At 43.5% G+C, this 21306-nt stretch overlaps 2 protein-coding genes across 3 annotated transcripts; one reads left to right on the top strand and one right to left on the bottom strand.

Annotated features, from left to right (window-relative positions):
- The first annotated feature begins 1223 nt into the window (after positions 1–1223).
- Positions 1224–15370, top strand: LOC115111191 (histone-lysine N-methyltransferase SETD1B-A-like). The gene is made up of 17 exons (XM_065011524.1): positions 1224–1365; positions 1528–1632; positions 1737–2001; positions 2147–2259; positions 6626–7792; positions 7942–8685; positions 8822–8938; positions 9053–9146; positions 9262–9458; positions 9574–9700; positions 9821–10288; positions 10441–11535; positions 11735–11901; positions 11995–12120; positions 12224–12343; positions 12528–12665; positions 14236–15370. Exons 1-17 carry the CDS (start codon positions 1228–1230, stop codon positions 14407–14409), a joined length of 5355 nt encoding a protein of 1784 aa, XP_064867596.1. The 5' UTR covers positions 1224–1227; the 3' UTR covers positions 14410–15370.
- Positions 14956–20844, bottom strand: LOC115111020 (4-hydroxyphenylpyruvate dioxygenase-like). 2 transcript variants are annotated; one of them, XM_029636907.2, is made up of 15 exons: positions 20766–20833; positions 20375–20477; positions 20207–20233; positions 19863–19925; positions 19397–19501; positions 19228–19270; positions 19020–19102; positions 18729–18818; positions 18535–18638; positions 18324–18401; positions 17747–17909; positions 17491–17562; positions 17262–17384; positions 16965–17081; positions 14956–16783 (listed from the first exon to the last, which is right to left on the bottom strand). In XM_029636907.2, the coding sequence occupies exons 2-15, from the start codon at positions 20375–20377 to the stop codon at positions 16673–16675; spliced, it is 1182 nt and encodes a 393-aa protein (XP_029492767.1). In that variant the 5' UTR covers positions 20378–20477; positions 20766–20833; the 3' UTR covers positions 14956–16672. The 2 variants fall into 2 exon arrangements, with proteins under 2 accessions (XP_029492767.1, XP_029492768.1); XM_029636908.1 differs by lacking the exon at positions 14956–16783 and having other exon boundaries at positions 16971–17133; positions 20766–20844.
- Positions 20845–21306: the final 462 nt, after the last annotated feature.

Below are 21306 nucleotides of genomic sequence, written 5' to 3' on the forward strand. Positions count from 1 at the left end.
TCAAAAGTATCTGTAATCTGATTACAATATTTTTGCTGGTAACGTAACGGATTACAGTTATCGGTTTTTGTAATCCCTTACTTGTAACAGATTACATGTAATCTGTTACTCACCAACCCTGTCAAGGAACACATGAAAGCCAGAAGAGATACAATCAAAAGAACCTGGAAAGCCCTTGTTCATTAGCTCCAGAACAAAATCAACCTTTTGCAGGAGAGTGAACAAATGGAAATGCTTTAATATGGGTCATGGAAACAGACCCTTTAGTATTATGGCTGTCTGTTGCAATTGGCGCTGTTCCACCCTTTCAAAACAGATTAAATATATATGCCACCTAGTGGATCAAATGCTAAAGTATGTACATCAATCAGATAGTAGATAATTTATGTACGAATACTCTGCTTGTTTGTAGAATCCATATACCGTAGGTAGAATCCAATAATAATTGAATAATTTATTTATATATATTTTATAAAAATGATTTAATAAAACACAGTGATCAGTAACTGAGGTTTGTGACCTGTACTGTGTTTGTTTTCCTTTCTTTTTTGGGGAACACCTGATGAATGATTGTAGATCTAGGTACTTTCTCCAACAATTCGTCGTCTAGATCCTACACTCTCCATATTTCTATAACTTTACATATAGTAAACCTTTTATATTTTAATGTAGGCCTATTTTATTGACAGAAGCTTGACATTATTTTCTTCAGTTCAAAGTATCGAATGTGCGGAGTGATTCATAAATAGGCTCCCGTCCCCAGTCCCCAATACTGTAAACTGGAAGGAAAAAAGTGCTATGACAACAGGTGCACAATGTAGGTCCGTGGGAGGCAGCTTTCGGTGCAGGTAAGAGAAAATTAGAAATAAAAAACATTGCAACATATTCTCGATTAAAAGAAAAGCGCGATAAAAATGTGCTCAAGACTAGCAAAACGTGTAAAAGATCACGAATTACAATAACATTGTATTGGTAGCTACAGGTGAATCGCCATCTCTCCATCACCTGTCAGGGCGTGTTTCAATGGCTTGGACCAGATGATAAAATCTCTAACGAGTAGTCAGTCTACCATCACATTTGTGCATTTTATCGTGTCGCATAGAACAATGTTTTTTTGTTTTACATGTTGTTATATAAATATTTTAAACATGGCGTGTAATATAGGCTATTGCGTATGCCGTATGTTCAATAGACCTACTGTTTACGTTTTCAGGTGTGGTGAATGTAATGGAAATCAACCATCAGGTAAATCACGGAGAAAAACATCCTCAGCACTGGAGGAGCTGCAAGTTGATCGTAGACCCTGCGTTGAAGAATGGGTTTTATAAAGTGTATCGTTACGATGGGCATCATTTCAACATGCCAGTGAGTAGATTTAATTTAGGATTTTTACATCTAGTTGTGTTAGGCTACTTGTTGAATGTTATTACAGATACTGTTGCCCTTGACCTAAACTTTCTTTTGACAACACACTTTTTTTCTGTTCCCACATGAGTGTTCTTATCTCCTTGATGTATGCTATATCAGGTTCAGGACTTAGGGGCATTTCCTGTGGATACTGTCCGGGATCCCAGAATCTGTCGTCTTTGGACCAAATTCAGAGACACTGACCTGCTGGTCCCCAAATTTAAGGTAACACCTCATTTTCTGTGATGACGTCATGTGAAATGCAATCTTAGATAGATAATAATAATTGTTTACCAACTGACAATCTGTTATCTGATTAATGTTTATAGATTGATGAATGCTATGTCGGCCCACCCAAGGAAGTGACATTTGCCAGGTTAAATGACAACGTAGGGGAGGGTTTCTTGACTGACATGTGCATAAAGTACGGACAGATTGAGGAAGTGGAAATCTTGTATAATCCTAAAAACAAGAAGCATTTAGGAATTGCTAAAGTCATCTTCGACACAGTCAAGGCTGCAAAGGACACTGTGGAACACCTTCATGACACCTCTGTCATGGGGAACATTATCCACGTGGAACTTGATCCAAAGGGTAGGTTAATATAATTGATTGATCATTGAAAATAGGCTTAATTACACATACATAACTAATGTCAATAAATGTGGTAATAGATTATGATTTATGATTTTCAATTGGTTTTTGGGTAGTGATCCATCTGACTCTAATCCTTTTATAGGTAAAAACAGAATGCGGTACTTCCATCTTCTTGTTAGTGGACTCTACACCCCTTCAACATTGCCACTGGGCAGTGATGAGCACACCCTCCAATGCCTAACTGAGAGATTGCAGGTAATAGAGTTTTACTGCTCTACTGTTCTAATGTGTTCCATTTATAGTTCTTTGACAGACAGAATTCAATCTTATGTTTATTACTGCTCATTAAAATCAAATCAAATTGTATTAGTCACATGCGCCAAATACAACAGGTGTAGTCCTTACAGTGAAATGCTTACTTATGAGCCCCTAACCAACAATGCAGTTTAAAAAAATACAGATAAGAATACGAAATAAAGTTAACAAGTAATTAAAGAGCAGCAGTAAAATAACAATAGCGAGACTATATACAGGGGGTACCGGTACAGAGTCAATGTGCGGGGGCACCGGTTAGTTGAGGTAATATGTACATGTAGCTAGAGTTATTGAAGTGACTATGCATAGATGATAACAACAGAGAGTAGCAGCGGTGTAAAAGAGGGAGAGGGGAGGCAATGCAAATAGTCTGGGTAGCCAATTGATTAGATGTTCTGGAGTCTTATGGCTTGGGAGTAGAAGCTGTTTAGAAGCCTCTTGGACCTAGACTTGGCACTCCGGTACCGCTTGCCGTGCAGTAGCAGAGAGAACAGTCTATGAATAGGGTGGCTGGAGTCTTTGACAATTTTTAAGGCCTTCCTCTGACACTGCCTGGTATAGAGGTCCTGGATGGCAGGAAGCTTGGCCCCAGTGATCTACTGGGCCGTTCGTACTACCCTCTGCCTTGCAGTTGCCATACCAGGCAGTGATGCAACCAGTCAGGATGCTCTCGATGGTGCAGCTGTAGAACCTTTTGAGGGTTCTAGAGGACCCATGATCTGAGGACCCATGCCAAATCTTTTCAGTCTCCTGGGGGGGATTAGGTTTGGTGTTGGTGTGCTTGGACCATGTTAGTTTTCAAATCAAATCAAATTCTATTTGTCACATACACATGGTTGGCAGATGTTAATGCGAGTGTAGAGAAATCTTTGTGCTTCTAGTTCCGACAATGCAGTAATAACCAACGAGTAATCTAACCTAACAATTTCACAACAACTACCTTATACACACAAGTGTAAAGGGATGAAGAATATGTACATTAAGATATATGAATGAGTGATGGTACAGAACGGCATAGGCAAGATGCAGTAGATGGTATCGAGTACAGTATATACATATGAGATGAGTAATGTAGGGTATGTAAACATTATATTAAGTGGCATTGTTTAAAGTGGCTAGTGATACATTTTTAACATCAATTTTTCCAATATTAAAGTGGCTGGAGTTGAGTCAGTATGTTGGCAGCAGCCACTCAATGTTAGTTGTGGCTGTTTAACAGTCTGATGGCCTTGAGATATAAGCTGTTTTTCAGTCTCTCGGTCCCTGCTTTGACGCACCTGTACTGACCTCGCCTTCTGGATGATAGCGGGGTGAACAGGCAGTGGCTCAGGTGGTTGTTGTCCTTGATGATCTTTATGGCCTTCCTGTGACATCGGGTGGTGTAGGTGTCCTGGAGGGCAGGTAGTTTGCCCCCGGTGATGCATTGTGCAGACCTCACTACCCTCTGGAGAGCCTTACGGTTGTGGGCAGAGCAGTTAACGTACCAGGCAGTGATACAGCCTGACAGGATGCTCTCGATTGTGCATCTGTAAAAGTTTGTGAGTGCTTTTGGTGACAAGCCAAATTTGCGCTACTGCGCCTTCTTCACCACGCTGTCTGTGTGGGTGGACCAATTCAGTTTGTCCGTGATGTGTACACCGAGGAACTTAAAACTTATTACCCTCTCCACTACTGTCCCGTCGATGTGGATAAGGGGGTGCTCCCTCTGCTTTTTCCTGAAGTCCACGATCATCTCCTTTGTTTTGTTGACGTTGAGTGAGAGGTTATTTTCCTGACACAACACTCCGAGGGTCCTCACCTCCTCCCTGTAGGCTGTCTCGTCGTTGTGGTAATCAAGCCTACATCTGTAGTGTCGTCTGAAAACTTGATGATTGAGTTGGAGGCGTCCATGGCCATGCAGTTGTGGGTGAACAGGGAGTACAGGAGAGGGCTCAGAATGCACCCTTGTGGGGCCCCAGTGTTGAGGATCAGCGAGGTGGAGATGGGGTGGGGTTGGCCCGTCAGGAAGTCCAGTACCCAGTTGCACAGGGCGGGGTCGAGACCCAGGATCTCGAGCTTGATGACGAGTTTCGAGGGTAATATGGTGTTAAATGCTGAGCTGTAGTCGATGAGCAGCATTCTCACATAGGTATTCCTCTTGTCCAGATGGGTTAGTGCAGTGTGGTTGCGATTGCGTCGTCTGTGGACCTATTGGGGCGTTAAGCAAATTGGAGTGGGTCTAGGGTGGACGTGATATGGTCCTTGACTAGCCTCTCAAAGCACTTCATGATGACGGAAGTGAGTGCTACGGGGTGGTATTCGTTTAGCTCAGTTACCTTAGCTTTCTTGGGAACAGGAACAATGGTTTGTTAGTGTGATGTGGACACCAAGGAACTTGAAGCTCTCAACCTGCTCCACTGCAGCCCCATCGATGAGAATGGGGCTGTGCTCAGGCTTGTTTTTCCTGTAGTCCACAATGATCTCCTTTGTCTTGATCACGTTGAGGGAGAGGTTGTTGCCCTGGCACCACACGGCCAGGTCTCTGACCTCCTCCCTATAGGCTGTCTCGTCGGTGTCGGTGATCAGGCCTACCACTGTTGTGTCATCTGCAAACTTAATGATGGTGTTGGAGTTGTGCCTGGCCGTGCAGTCATGAATGAACAGGGAGTACAGGAGGGGACTGAGCACGCACCTCTGGGGAGGCCATTGTGTTGAGGATTAGCGTGGAAGGTATGTTGTTACCTACCCTTACCACCTGGGGGTGGCCCGTCAGGAAGTCCAGGATCCAGTTGCAGAGGGATGTGTTTTGTCCCAGGGTCCTTAGCTTATTGATGAGCTTTGAGGGCACTATGGTGTTGAGCGCTGAGCTTTTGTCCAGGTGGGAAAGGGCAGTGTGGAGTGCAATAGAGATTGCATCATCTGTGGATCTGTTGGGGCGGTATGCAAATTGGGTGGGTCTAGGGTTTCTGGGATAATGGTGTTGATGTGAGCTATGACCAGCCTTTCAAAGCACTTCATGGCTACATGGTCGGTATTCATTTAGGCAGGTTACCTTAGTGTTCTTGGGCACAAGCACTATGGTGGTCTGCTTAAAACATGTTGGTATTACAGACTTGAATAGGGAGAGGTTGAAAATGTCAGTGAAGACACTTGACAGTTGGTCAGTGCATGCTTGCAGTACATGTCCTGTTAATCCGTCTGGTCCTGCAGCCTTGTGAATGTTGACCTGTTTAAAGTCTTACTCACATCGGCTGCGGAGAGCACGATCACACAGTCTTCTAGAACAGCTGGTGCTCTCATGCATGTTTCAGTGTTATTTGCCTCGAAGCGAGCATAGAAGTAGTTTAGCTCATCTGGTAGGCTCGTGTCACTGGGCAGCTCTCAGCTGTGTTTCCCTTTGTTGTCTGTAATGGTTTGCAAGCCCTGCCACATCCGACAAGCATCAGTGCCGGTGTAGTACGATTCGATCTTAGTCCTGTTTTGACACTTTGCCTGTTTGATGGTTCGTCGGAGGTCTTGGCGGGATTTCTTATAAGCATCCGGGTTAGAGTCCCGCTCCTTGAAAGCGGTAGCTCTAGCCTTTAGCTCAGTGCGGATGTTGCCTGTAATCCATGGCTTCTGGTTGGGGTATGTACGTACGGTCACTGTGGGGACGATGTCATCGATGCACTTATTGATGAAGCCAATGACTGATCTGGTGTACTCCTCAATGCCATCGGAGGAATCCCAGAACATTTTCCAGTTTGTGCTTGCAAAACAGTCCTGTAGCTTAGCATCTGCTTCAGCTGACCGCTTTTATATTGATCTAGTCACTGGTGCTTCCTGCTTTAATTTTTGTTTGTAAGCAGGAATCAGGAGAATAGAATTATGGTCAGATTTGCCAAATGGGGGGCGAGGAAGAGCTTTGTATGTCTCTTTGTGTGCGGAGTAAAGGTGGTCCAAAGTTTTTTTTCTCCCTCTGGAGAGAAAGGTAAAACGGATTTAAGTTTCCCAGCATTAAAGTCCCCGGGTACTAGAAGCGCCGCCTCTGGGTGAGCGTTTTCTTGTTTGCTCATGGCTGAATACAGCTCATTCAATGCTGTCTTAGTCTGTGGTGTTATGTAAACAGCTACGAACAATACAGATGAAAACTCTCTAGGTAGATAGTGTGGTCTACAGCTTATCATGAGATACTCTACCTCAGGCGAGCAATAGCTTGAGCAATAGCTCAAAAACAACTTCTCTAAGTTGTTTTTGGTTATGGTGATGTGAGTAGACTCGGCTGAGGCGATGTGAGATGCTTCGTTGCTTCATTTTAGCCACTCTGTTTTGTTTCCTCCATCTTCAGGACAGCAAACCTCTGCAGAAACTGACTGATGGGAGTTCATCATTGACAAGGTCTATTTCCAGTCCCACCAGCGTGGCTACACCTCTCTCCCTAGACACAGCCTACTCCAGTATCTGGCAGGACACACCGGGCAGCTTTGGGCAGACACCCCTCTCTCAGGGCACCCCTCATACCCCCTGCCTGTCTGGGACACCCCTCTCTCAGGACTCTTGCTACTCTAGCCAGCACACCACCCCAGTCCACCAAGTCACTCAGGGTGAACACTCCTCATACGGTGCTCACAGACGCTTGAGGCGCGATGTCTGCTATCGTCAACCAGGGAGACCTTATATGAGATCCCACCATCAGAGCTCAGAGCTGAGCTCTCTCCTCAAACACCTCCAACCTCACCGTCCTCTCCAACCCCAAACCCAGGTTGCTAGCGGCAGCTACAAATCTTCCGTCTTCTGGTATCAGAACCGCCTGCCCTCGGGTGATGATAACCCTGCCACAGAGCCTCCCCTCCACCTCTCCCTTCCTGAACAGGAGTCCTGGAGGGTGCCCTCTATACCTCCTGCCTCTGAGGCTTTCCATCTGAGCAGCAGCTCTGCCAGTGCCACAAGTATGAACGTGGTACCTCTGAGGGAGAGACCCCAGTCTCCCCCTTCTGGACCCGATGCGGGCCTTATAGAACCGCCCCCTTCCCCTCCCAATAACTCTCCTGGAAGCCTCATCCCAGAGGCAGAGAGCCACAGCCTGGACTCACGCATTGAGATGCTTCTCAGCAAGACTCAGAGTTCCTGCCTTCCTCTACATGGTGAAAGGGGTTTGGATGCTGAAGTGCACTCTCAGGACAGCCCTGTTTCCCCATTCTCCCCTGCCTCAATGTACTCTCCTGAGTCTAACCACACCCCAGCCCGTAGTGGATCTCCTGTGAACTGTACCCACCCCACCACCAGTGATGGTCTGGAGGATGTCAGTCCCACTCCCCTCCCTGAGTGGGAAGGAGACGAGTCCCTTCCAGGGATGTCTTCTCTAATATGGACCTCACAGCCCCCCTGGCCTCCTGGGACGCTCTCTCTCACTCAAAGGGAGAGAAGTAAAGGAACAGAGATGGACCATGCAGATCAGTCAACCTCTAGTGAAAAGTATATGGGACGGGCACTCCATTCCTTATCATTTTCTCAGGTATTGGAGAAAATAGAGAGTATGAACATATTGATATGTTTAACGAGATTTAACAAACAACATCACAGATAAAGAATTAGGGACATATTTATTGCATTGCACATTGGGGAGAGGGGTTACAATCTATTCATTTATCATTTCTTTCACAGGGTCTCCATTTGCCAGGGGAAGACAAGGACATCTCAAATGCGGGGCAATCTGGAATGTCAAATCTCAAAAGCCATTGTTCCAGGAGCATCACAGTCAACTCCTTCATTCCCTCCTTGCCACAGCCTCTTCCAATCTCCTCTCTCAATCACCCTGCTCCAATCCCTCCCTACAATCCTCACTCTTCAGTTCCCTCTTCCAATCCTCCCCCATCAATCACCCACTCCAACCTCCCCATTCGATTCTCTCCCTCCAACCCTCACCCTCAAATCCACCCTTCCATCCATCCCATTTCTGCTCCTCTTTCTATTCCAATCCCACCTCCAGGATTCCATCTGCTTCCTCCACACATTCCTCCCCCTCTCACTATCCTTGGGCCTCCTCCAACTATGGCAGCCCCCCCCTCTATCCTACATCCAGTTTACCCATATCCCTTGAATACGCTGCACACTGTGCATATGGACAAGGTGAATGGTCTGCCTGGGTGTGGCAGTGTGCCAGTGTCTTTTACTGGGCAACCCTGGCCCCTGCCTCCCTTCATGCCCACCTTCAACCCCTCTGTGCCCCCGCCAGGCTACCTGCCTCTGCAGGAGGACCCTCATAAGGCCACAGTGGAAAAAGTGCTGGCTGTCATTACGGAGGAGCTTAAGTCCATCGTGAAGAGAGACATCAACCGTAAAATGGTTGAGGGGGTAGCCTTTAGGGCGTTTGATGAGTGGTGGGATGGCCAGGAGCTGAAAGCTAAGGTGAGCTACTACCTAGTTGAAGTTCAGCATAGTTGAAGATACAGAACTCTTCTACACCACAGCAAATGATCTGTTTTGATACTTGTGGTTTGTTGCTATAATGTTCATAATGCTTCTTCATTTCGTCATTTTTCAGATTGCTGTAAGTCTTGTGAATGCCAGAGAGGGTAGAGTGGAGGTGAGGGCCAAACCAAGAGACTCCCTAAGACAGAACATTGGCCCGCGTGGTGCCACCAACCTGCCTTCCTTCAAGGTAGGCTTCTGCTGCTACTACTAAACGTATCACGAAGGAGCTCAAACAAGGTACAGTGTGACTGTGTCTGTGGAGGTGATGATCATGATGATCGTGACTTGTGTTCATGTGTAGGTAAAGAAGAAAGAGTCCGACGAATCGACTGCTTCAGAGGACCCCAAAAGAAAGTGTCCCTACACACCTGTTAATGATGCATATGAGAGTGCTGGTTAGTGCTGTGCATTCGGACAAGGCAACATATTTACTCCCCAGTATGATTTCAATTGGTTTTACAATGAGAATATTGTGAATGCTTAGCACGCTTTCTTTCTCTTTCCCCTTAGAGCTGGAGAGTAATATAACGAATCACACATTGGACAGGTCCCCAAAAACTGGAACTATTCCAGCTGTGAGGCGAAGACATGCAAGGCCACTGGAGCTGGACAGTGAGGGGGAAGAGGAGAGCAAAGAGAAAGAGGGGGAGCCAACAAGAGACAAAGAGGAGGATACTGTGGAAGCAGACAAGGTTCCCCAACGCCAGGTACACAGAGGTTTCCAGCTGTCAATCAACAGCAATACCAAAATGCCAAATGTATTTAATCAAATTATATGTTTCAAGTTGCATTAACCAGTTTATTTTTTATTTTTTTCAGCAGAGGGATGAAAATGATGACAGTGAACAAAAAGAGGAAGAAGTGGACGAGGATGAAGATGATGATGAAGATGATGATGAAGATGTGGTCTTCTCTAAAGTTACAAGAGGATTACAGTCTCCAAATGAGGGTAATGTTTAAGAAGCTTTGAGTTTTTGTCTTAAGGGGTTTTAATAGTTGCTTAATAAATCTACTTCAATAAATCTGTTACACATACTGAAATGCACACGATTGTTTTCTCATTTACTAGAAGTTGCCAGGGTAAGCCTCTCAGAGGTAGAGTCTTACTCCTCACAAGACAGTGAATACCTCTCAGAGTCTGACTCATCTGACTCCTCCTTTGAGGAAAGTGAAGACTTCTCAGACTATGACTCCAGTTCTGACCAGGAGACAGAGGAAGAGGATGAGACAGATGAAGATGCTGATGAGGTCAACAGGGAGGTAGAGTGTGTGGTGTTGTCATCAGATGAGGAGGAGATGGATCTGGAGCCCCCGGCCACACCCTCAGCCCCTCTTACCCCAGGCACGGAGCTGGACCTACTGGATGGGTCAGAGCCAGTCCTGAGGGATCAGCCTTGGGAGGAAAAGCACTCAGTCTGTCTAACTCGAGATGTCTTTGGGCGCACCAGCTGCACAAGCCGACCTGACCCAGGGATGGAGCTCCTGTCCAGTGAGCACCACCATGATCTCCAGGCCCCCTCACCCATAGGACTGCCAGGTAGATTTTAATTACATGCATGTATTGGTAAATAATAATAAAAGTGCTCTTCAATAACATTCAAACAACTCTTATGTATGAATTTAAAGCCTGACAGCAATTACAGGGATTAGATTCAACAAAACAGAGTGTTTATTTTCCTCTACCAGCAGTGGTGGAGCCTGACTTTGCAGTGGAGATAGATAGCCCTGAATGGAGCGTTGAGTCACCAGATAACGTGGAGAACCTCCGGCCTCTCACCCCCACTGGCTCTCTGGGGGACAGCGACTCAGACCTACTGTTCAAGAGCAAACCAACCCCCCCTGCTGTGGAGGAGGTGGAACTGCCACACACTCCTGGCCGGGGAGCAGAGGCCCTCCTTGAGAGTGAGGAGGACTCTATGGACCACCTCCTCTCCTTTTCCCCCACAGACAGTGAGCCTTTGTCCCAGAGCCGCCCCACTCATCGCCCTGCCTTAGCCTCGTACCCAACATATGAGGACATGCCCAAAACACCAGGGAGAGATGAGAGGGGTCTATGGAATCCCCTTACCCCCTGGAGGGTGCCAGTGACACCGGGCAGAGAGTCAGGCCTCACAGAGGGAGACCCAGGGTTTAGTCCCACTCCCTGTAACCCTTTCCCCCTCCCCTCCCTGTGCACCGGCCTCTACATCAGGACCCCACAAACTCCTGGGAGGGACTTCATCCCAACCAAGAGAACACACAGGAATACCACCGTTATGTTGGCCTCTTCACAGAGGACTAATGGTGCTCCTTTATCCTGTGATGAAATGCTTACAGACGCACCTGTTTTAGCTTCTTCTCCTAGCAGCCTGTCTGAGTCATCAGCAGAAACTTCTGGCCATGGGTATGTGTGGCTTGATCCTAATCCTGGGTCCCAGAGGAAGTTACCCCTGCAGGGCCTGGAGAACTGGTCAGGGCTGGTGGATGTGGAGAACCAGAGAGAGATGGAGAAGTGCTCCTGGAGGAGGGTACAACCAAGAATGAGGCGGAAGATGAGGCGGAAGATGAGGCGGAGGATGAGGCGATGGCAAAGGATGAGGTCAGTGCAGAGAGCCATGCCCTCTGTCTTCTCGGCCAGTCCCTGTCGTCGGTCACGAAGTGAGGAGATGACTGTCCTCCACAGTGTCTGGAAGGAGGGCCTGGATGAGGAGGATTCCAAGCTGCTGCAGGTCACCTATGACAGGCTGCTACAGCAGGACAATGGCTTCAGCTGGCTCAGTGACACTCTCTGGGTCCCCCACCCTCATATCCTTTACTACAGAGCTGTTATTACCATACTGTCACTGGACACTGATACACTAATGGGATCTCAACTGTTATTGTGTATGTTTTAGAATTCATTTCTTATAGACTAACTGTTGCAAATTGAAATTAATTAAGAATTGCATACATATTCCTCTATACATCAGTGAATTATTGTCTAGTTCCCTTGACCCCTTTGCACTCACCAGAGTCTTGACGGAGAAGAGGAAGGAGCTCAATGACTGGATGTGGGACCATGTGACAGGATCTGCCCGCAGCGAGGGCTTTTACAAAATCAGCAAGAATGACAAAATAAAATACCTCAACAGCACGTGTTTGAATACAGACCAGCCCTCTGCAGACACCCAGGTATTCAGAGAGGAACAGCTCTTCCCCCATGTTAATGTATGCCATACCTGATAATTGACTCCTTTGATAATGGACAATATTTAATTTCTGCAGGGGGTAGGTCTTTCAAGCCAGCCACACCCTTCCCTGCGGTCTGGGTCTGAGTTCAGGTCTGAACAACGTCGTCTGCTCTCCTCCTTCAGCTGTGACAGTGACCTGCTCAGGTTTAACCAGCTTAAGGTCAGTCAACCACTCATCTGTGCCCAGACAGACAGTACAGTTCAGTGTATCTCTCTGCAGACGACATGAGGCTTTAGTCACAGACGATATTCCTGTGTTTCAGTTCCGCAAGAAGAGGATTCGTTTCTGCCGCAGTCACATCCATGACTGGGGCCTGTTTGCCCTGGAGCCCATAGCAGCAGATGAGATGGTGATTGAGTATGTGGGCCAGTGCATCAGACAGGTGAGACACAGACTGGACCACAGTACCCAGTAAATAGGTAGGACAATAAGGGACATGAAGTAAGAGGCACAGCAGACTGGTGTAACATTTGGATACATATTCATTTACATGTACATTTCATCTAGATAGAGCTAATTCTTAACTGAGTGACTTGTGTGAATGGACACGCCACCCCTCTCCTCAGGTGATTGCAGATATGCGGGAGAAGCGCTATGAAGATGAGGGGATTGGGAGCAGCTACCTGTTCCGGGTCGATCAGGATACCATCATCGACGCCACTAAATATGGGAACTTGGCCAGATTTATCAACCACAGCTGCAATGTGAGTGGTTTATGGTCTATGGAAATGTTTTGCATTTCAGAACTATTATGTGTTGTAAATGGTTTGATTTATAGTACTGATCATTTATGAAACATTTTGTAAATAGATACAATGGTCAGACTATCACACATAGGGGTTGCAAATGGCGGGTATATTACTGGAAACGTTAAAATATCAGATTTTTGTGGGCATCTTTCAATCTAGCACAAGACACCTAGTGGCCCTTTTTGGGTACTTCAGATTATTACAGGTGTCTAATTCAAATCAAATCAAATTGTATTAGTCATATGCACCGAATCGAACAGGTGTAGACCTTACAGTGAAATGCTTACTTACGAGCCCCCAACCAACAATGCAGTTTCCAAAAATACGGATAAGAATAAGAAATAAAAGTAGCAAGTAATTAAAGAGCAGCAGTAAAACAACAATAGCGAGACTATGTAAAGGGGGGTACCGGTACAGAGTCAATGTGTGGGGGCACCAGTTAGTTGACGTAATATGTACATGTAGGTAGAGTTATTGAAGTGACTATGCATAGATGACAACAACAGAGAGTAGCAGCAGTGTAAAGTGTGTGTGTGTGTGGGGGGGGGGGGGGGGGGCAATGCAAATAGTCTGGGTAGCCATTTGATTAGATGTTCAGGAGTCTTATGGCTTGGGGGTAGAAGCTGTTTAGAAGCCTCTTGGACCTAGACTTAGCGCTCTGGGTACCGCTTGCCGTGCGGTAGCAGAGAGAACAGTCTATGACTAGGGTGGCTGGAGTCTTTGACAATTTTTAGAGCCTTCCTCTGACACCGCCTGGTATTGAGGACCTGGATGGCAGGAAGCTTGACCCCAATGATGTACTGGGCCATTCACACTACCCTCTGTAGTGCCTTGCGGTCAGAGGCCGAGCAGTTGCCATACCAGGCAGTGAACAACCAGTCAGGATGCTCTCGATGGTGCAGCTGTAGAACCTTCTGAGGATCTGAGGACCCATGCCAAATCTTTTCAGTGCATTTGAATTATCTCTGGTCCTCTGTGTGTTAAATTCATTAAATAATTGATTAAATAAGATGAGTGCTGTAAAACATTATCCTAAATATTTACCATCAACTTAGTTAATACCATTGGTGTTTAATATAAAGTTTTCAGCAGGAAATATCCTTTATATTGTTTACAGACTTATTTATTTTACTATGTCAATATGTGTTTGTTGTAAATGTTTTGGCATCAAACTGCTGGCAGTTGTGAAAAAGTCAATAGTTGGAAGAGTTTCAGAGTTCATTGATAATAATGCCATTGTTGATTAGATGCTTTTTTCATTAATTAGGATATTTTCTCTTTAGCCATATGTTATATCTACTACATACACATTTACAATATGGACATAGATATAAAAAATGAATACTACACATTATTACATTTTTCAAAAGGTATTCAAGTATAAATTACCAAAGTTATAATAGATTGCCATATATTTACTGTTAATTACCAAAATGATTGAATATTACTTTAACTATGGTAAATTACCGGTAGCTTTGCAACTCGAATCACACTGATGACTTAGTAATACATTTTCTCTCTTCAGCCTAATTGCTATGCAAAAATAATCACAGTGAAATCCCAGAAGAAGATAGTGATCTACTCCCGGCAGCCCATCAGTGTCAATGAGGAGATCACGTATGATTACAAGTTCCCCATCGAGGATGAGAAGATTCCCTGTCTGTGTGGAGCAGAGAACTGCCAGGGCTCCCTCAACTGAACTCTGAACCCTTGTCTCCAGCCCCCCTCTCAAGCACTCCTGACTGTCCTGCTGCCTTACAGTTCCTGACATAGGAATAATAATACCTCCCTTTCCAACCAAGGTTCATGAAGAGTGGAGCAAGCTGAAGATTCAAAGATGTTCAGCAACTCTTGGGCAGACAATTGAAGTTCCTTTCAAAAAAAGTGATTTATTGTTAAAACAGTTTGTGGAAAAAACACACACCCCCTGCACCAGGGATGGGCGCTGTTCTCCTCTCCCTTAAAATTACTACACAGGGTGGGGTATGATATTGCCTTGCCCTGTAGAGGTGATTTCTTGTGCAAATGTGTACATGACGAGTTAAATGTTTTCATTCATGAGAGCTAATGAAGATGTATTCAGCTTGTGTCAAGCATTTTATTACGTTATTTTGGTCATTGTTCTCTCAGGTTGGTTGTTTTAGGCAGAGTGGTCACTATATTTATAAATCATTTGGTTCATTATGTCTTTTTCACAAGTTCTCTCTCGCACACACAAACACTGTGAATGAGGAAGGAGTCACAATGCAGTTGTAGTTTTATTACATGCACGTAAAAATGTATGCTGAAAGTATCCAAAGTAAAAAAGTTTACGAAAGCAATTGGGGGAATCAAAATGAACAAGTAAAGTGTAAAAAAGACTTTTAGTTCATGGAAAGGATACAATAAACTGACATGTTGTCATTGTGCATCTTATTGAGTCATATGTTGTGGTTTATTACTTCCTTCCACTTATATAGGATTTGTTTTCAGAAGTAAGGCAAATAAGACAATGTGAAGCTAAGACAACAGAGTTAATGTCATACTTAAAAAGTGCTTGTTAATACCAGATTTGATAACATAGCTGGCTCAAATCTAATGATGATGTCTGCTCTTTTTCTGTTGCTTTGGATTGTACATCACCATATTTGATCATACTTTGATTGTCACAAAAATGTGTTTTCTAAGCCAAAAACAAACACATAGCCGTCGGAAAGTTGTCACACTCCTTGACTTTTTCCATATGATTTAGCATTACAGCCTGAATTTATTACATTGATATTTTGGCCACACACAATACCCCATAATGTCAAAGTGGAATTATGTTTTTAGAAATGTTTACAAATGTATTAAAAATGTCAAGCTGAAATGTCTTGAGTCAATAAGTATTCAACCCATTTGTCATGGCAAGCCTAAATATGTCCAGGAGTAGAAATTTGCTAAAGAAGTCACATAGTAAGTTGCATGGCCTCAGTCTTTGTGCAATAATAGTGTTTAACTTTTAAATGACTACCACATCTCTCACATACAATTATCTGTAAGGTTCCTCGGTCGAGCAGTGAATTTCAAACACAGATTCAACCACAAAGACCAGGGAGGTTTTCCAATGTGTCACAAAGAAGGGTAACTATTGGTAGATGGGTAAAAACAAAACAAAAAAAGCAGACATTGAATATCCCTTTGAGCATGATGAAGTTATTAATTACACTTTGGATGGTCTAGCAATACACCCAGTCACTACAAAGATACAGGCGTCTTTCCTAACTCAGTTGCCGGAGAGGAAGGAAACCGCTCAGGGATTTCACCATGAGGCCAATGGAGACTTAAAACAGTTCCAGAGTTGAATGGCTGTGATAGGACTGAGGATGGATCAACAACATTGTAGTTACTCCACAATACTAACCTAAATGACAGAGTGAAAAGAAGGAAGCCTGTACAAAATATAATATTCAAAACATGCATCCTGTTTGCAATGAAGCACTAAAGTAAAACTAAAAAAAATATAGCAAAGAAATGTACTTTATATCCTGAATACAAAGCGTTATGTTTGGGGCAAATCCAACACATCACTGAGTACCACTCTTCATATGACGGGTGACAATTATTATTTTTTTAATCCATTTTGAATTCAGGCTGAAACACAACAAAATGTGGAATAAGTCAAGGGGTATGAATACTTTCTGAAATCACTGTTTTTAAAATTGGCATCAAGTCAAATATATTTTTATGTTATTTTAGCATCACTATATTATTTGAATAATTAACAATCATTCCTATGTTTGACTCCAGAAGGCATGTCAATCATAATTTAAATTTGAATAGTGTGTGCATAGAGCAGCAATTTATCCATCAAAGTCATTCAACTAGATTCTGGTTCACCTCAGATATAAATTGTTGAACAAATTATTTTCAATAGTTCTAAATTAAATGTAAGCTTCAGAGATGATGGACATTATATCAATCGTGTAAATCAGAGCGGTACTTCAAATTTGGTTAGACACTCCATTAGGTTTCAGGATAGTCAAGTTTCCTCTAGCATTCTGGTCTGCCTCAATGGCCTCGAAAAGAGCCTTGAAGTTGCCTGCACCAAAGCCCTAGGAAGAGTACAAAGACATGTTTTCACATAGTTTTCAGTCTAAATGTAGATTGGGACATCAATCTTTATCAACATTACATACTTTAAATTGTTTTCAATACACTAACAAAGTGCTAAAATCAATCTGGTTATATAATGTTTCATTGGTAAGGCTCTCTGAAATCTCATGCTCCTCTCACCTGATGGTTGTGTCTCTGAATGACCTCCAGGAACACTGTGGGACGGTCCTGAACAGGCTTGGTGAAGATCTGGAGCAGGTAGCCATTGTCATCAAAATCCACTAAGATCTTCAGCTCCTGTCAGAGCAACAGGACATAAGAGTGCTTGTCTGGCTGCGTAGCTAAGAACCTACCATAGAAGTTCAAATTAACTGAATTATCATTATAATGCAAATAACTATCAGGTATTTAGATAATTGAAATATAACAAATCATTGAAACATTTATTAAAACATCAGAGAAAGTTGTGTCTCTGACCTCCAGAATGTCCAAGTCCTCAGTGACCCTGACTTGCGATTGTTGGAGATTCTTTCTCAGCAGCTGGTAGTAGGTGTCTGGCACACACATGAACTCCATGCCACGCTCCTTCAGGTTACGGATCTACAACAAAGAGAATATACTAACCACACCAATCTTTCAATCTTCCATTAATGTGTATGTAAAAGTAACCGGGTTGAGCTTAGCCTTTATGTGTAAAAATACTTACTGCGGTGATGATGTCTGATGTGTTCATGGCGATGTGCTGGACACCTGGGCCACCATAGTACTCCACATACTCCTGCTAAGTCCAGTGAGTTTAGCGAGGTACAAGTTCTACTCATTACTTTTTGTAATGCTGTGTTTTTTAAAGGTACGGTACTGAATACGTGTATGGATGACAATGGCATGACTTTGTTACGTTGGGTAAACACCTCTTTACATAGTTAATATATTTTATATTGAATAACATGGCGATGACATGCCTGGATCTGGGACTTGCGTTTACCCATGGCTGGCTCATTAATGGGCATCTTCACTGTCTCTTCATAATTGGCCACAACAATGGAGCGCAGTGCACTGAAGTCTGTCTGCAGCTGCTTGTCGTCTACTGACCAGAACCGGTGGAAGAGCAGGTTTTTCTGGTACCTATGGAAACAAAACCTACTCCTCAGGAACCCCTGTGTGTTGGATGGACAGGTGAAAGACCACAATATATCTATCCCACAGCCCTCTTCCCTGGCCCTTCCCTTCAGAGATCAAACCCATCCCTGTTTTTTTTATCTCAGAGCTGCATGGTGGAGCTCTAACTGACTCCAGATGTGCGGAACCCCAGTGACCCAGCTCAAAAACTGTTAAGTCATAGTAGCATCTGGCCTACGCCAAACAGCCTAGGTTACATAATACTGACACCTCCCCCATTCACACATTGCTGTTTTTTTTATACTGCATTTAGTGTGTGGTAGAAGAACTCTGATGTTCATGGATGTTTTTGTCTGGAATAAAATGTACAGGCCAGTGTGTGTGTTAATACATCCCTATGCCCTTACCACAATGCCTTACCATTCCACTACAGGCACCATCTCATCATCCGGCTGGTTCCCCACAACATGGTCAATGAAGTTCAGTAATCCACTGGGTCTGTAACGTTAGATAAGGCCTCACAGTGATGTCAACTGTTTAACTGAAACACTCACTCAAATTCTGTCTTGTTTACAATGGTCTGTAAAGAGCACTCTCATCTCTAACACCAGATAAAATAGTTCATACTCACAGCTTGGCCAACAAGGGGTCCCGGTGGAGAGGAGTATGGAACCCTGGGAGGAACAGCCCATTGTAGGCAGTCCTCTCCACAAATGTGTGTGTGGTGTCCCCATACTATAGAGATATAAGAGAACATCCCAAATCTTGAGCATACTGTCAATCTCCTTTTCGGCACTCAGATTCACCAGATATTGATCGTCTTACCGTCTGGAGAACAGCTAGTTTTACCCTGCCATATTTGTCCTCCAGTACATACGGCTCTTTCACTATGATGGCACCACGCTCTCTGGCTTTCTGAAGAGTATAATAGACAGATAAACATATGCATGTGATGAAGATCCAGGAAGATTAAAAAATAATCATATTTTCAATAAATCAAAGAAAACGATTGCAATCCAACAGAATATTTTTAACCCATCTCATTAGGAAAGAGGCATTCTCCTCATTCCAGAAAGAGCAGTGACATTGGTTTAAAAGGTAAGTCTGCTATGATACCTGCACAAGGTAATCACAGTTCTCCACAGTGAATGCAATGTCCTTGGCTCCATCCCCATGTTTGACCAAATGCTCCCCCATTTCTGAATAAAAGAGGTGGACAAAAGTATACTCAAATCGGAGTGAGTGAAGTAGCACACTAGTCAGTGACAGCCAATCTCATCATATCTAACCACATGAAGGATGACATGTTTGTGTCATACTGTACCTTTGTTTCCAGGATTGAGAGCGGATGCGAATACATAAATAATCTGTGAAAGAAAAAGAGCCAAAAAGTTACATGGTGGACAACCAAGGACCTCCATCACTTGTATCAAGTTACCTCGCTATTATAAACATGTGCCATAATGAATTCAGAATGCCGCAACTCTGCTCACCTTGTCTTGTTTGACCACATGGGACACCACATCCCGGCAGCCTGTCTCTAAACCCCGATAGGCCAACGGTTCAAATCCAAGCTTGTTACAATAGTAAGATGCTGCCTGTTGAAACAGAAGAAAAAACACTATTGCCACTCACAATCAATCCCCAAGCAATACAATATTTGTACATTTACTATCAGGAAAAAAACCGTAATAATAGTGTGTTGTGAACTGTAAAGGACTGTGGTGGGGGCGCCACCTCTTGGTGATGGTGTGGAAAACCTACGGCTTCTGGATCAAATTAAGAGCAGGAAGAATGGTGGGGTCTACTCTGAGGTTGCATGCCTATTTCCCCCACCCCTTAAGAGAGCCAATAGCCACCCCTCAGTGAATACTCCTTTAACTTGGAGAAAGTTCAGGAAAATATTTACCACATGCAAAAAGAGTGAAAAACAACTATAATGGCACATGATTCTCATACCTGTTTGGCATTTCCAACCCAGAATGTGATGTGGTCGAAACAGACGAACTTGCCGTGGTCGTGCTATGAACAAATTTAATTTAAAACCGGTATGTAAGGGGGGGACACACTTAGCATCAGCCCATTCATTCATTTATGACATAGCAATTAGAAATTCTTAGATGTAAGAGAAATATTATTGTACATTTAAACATCTTGGTAGGCTATTTACACATTTTAAATAAATGTTTAAGTTTCTCAACTACTGAATCATACTTTGAACTTGTTGAAAGTCCTAATAATAATTATGTGTTCATTTAAATGTCTATGGGCAATTCAAAAATATTAGTAATTAAAAAACTAACCTTTTCACCTCTGTCCATGTAGGTAGTCTAAATAGATAGATACAAAACATTACACATCAGCATTAACGTTAAAGACCATTCTTTCAATAGCTCAAAAATATTGTAATGCGAAATTGAAATAAGACATGGAATAAGACAATTTTCGAGTAAATATATATTTTATCTTACCATCCTGTACCCTTAGCCTTTCAACTGCTTGAAAAGAAAATCGGTACAATAAAGTCGAGTGTTTAAACGTTCAGAATCAAGTTCGAACTTCCACGCCCCCGGTCTTCGAGGAGGAGGAGAGTGGGAGCGAGGGAGAAAGACAGACAGAAAGATAGAGAGAATAACAGTGATGCTCACTTTAGGTTACACAATCATGTCGCATCATAATTTACATAAACAAATCATAGTTATCGAACGCTTGACTCTGCATAGAGCTTTGAAGACATTTTATACCAAACGTTTATATTGGGTGAATCGCATAACTTATAGGTGTGTACATCACATATAATATCAGAAAAGCACGCACTTACCTTCTCTACTCAAACACACTTCTCTACTCAAACACACTTACCTTCTCTACTTATGTTATATTTCAACAGTCAGGCCGGCCATGTGTTTGTATTTAGTCTCGAGAGGAGGTTCACTCATTGAGGTTTCCTATTGGCTGTTCGTTGGGAAGTATGTTGGAGTCAGTTATCCACAATTTTGACATGAAACAAGTTTATGCTTATTGTGGACCATTGCAGTAATTACTATTGGTAGGCTACAATAGCCCCCCTCCCCTTTTCACAATCAGTGGCATAATCTGTTAATTAATTAGTATGTATGAGAAAGTGTTTTATACCTCTTGCATCATTCTTTATAAATCCTTTATCATCAACATGTGTATGAAAATGGTTCTTCCATAAATGTTCATTGATCTATTTGTGTGTGTGAATACAATGTACATTTTCCCAATGTGCCAATATTGACAGCCCGCACAACTGATTTACTTAGTAGTGAATATGATACACTACAACACTACAGTTCTTCTCCTCAAGTGACCTAATAGTCTCAAAATGGGATGGGAATAAATGGTTTAAATTCCTGCATAACTGGGGACACCATGTAAC

The sequence above is a fragment of the Oncorhynchus nerka genome, linkage group LG27 (assembly GCF_034236695.1).
Source record: "Oncorhynchus nerka isolate Pitt River linkage group LG27, Oner_Uvic_2.0, whole genome shotgun sequence".
NCBI lineage: Eukaryota > Metazoa > Chordata > Actinopteri > Salmoniformes > Salmonidae > Oncorhynchus > Oncorhynchus nerka.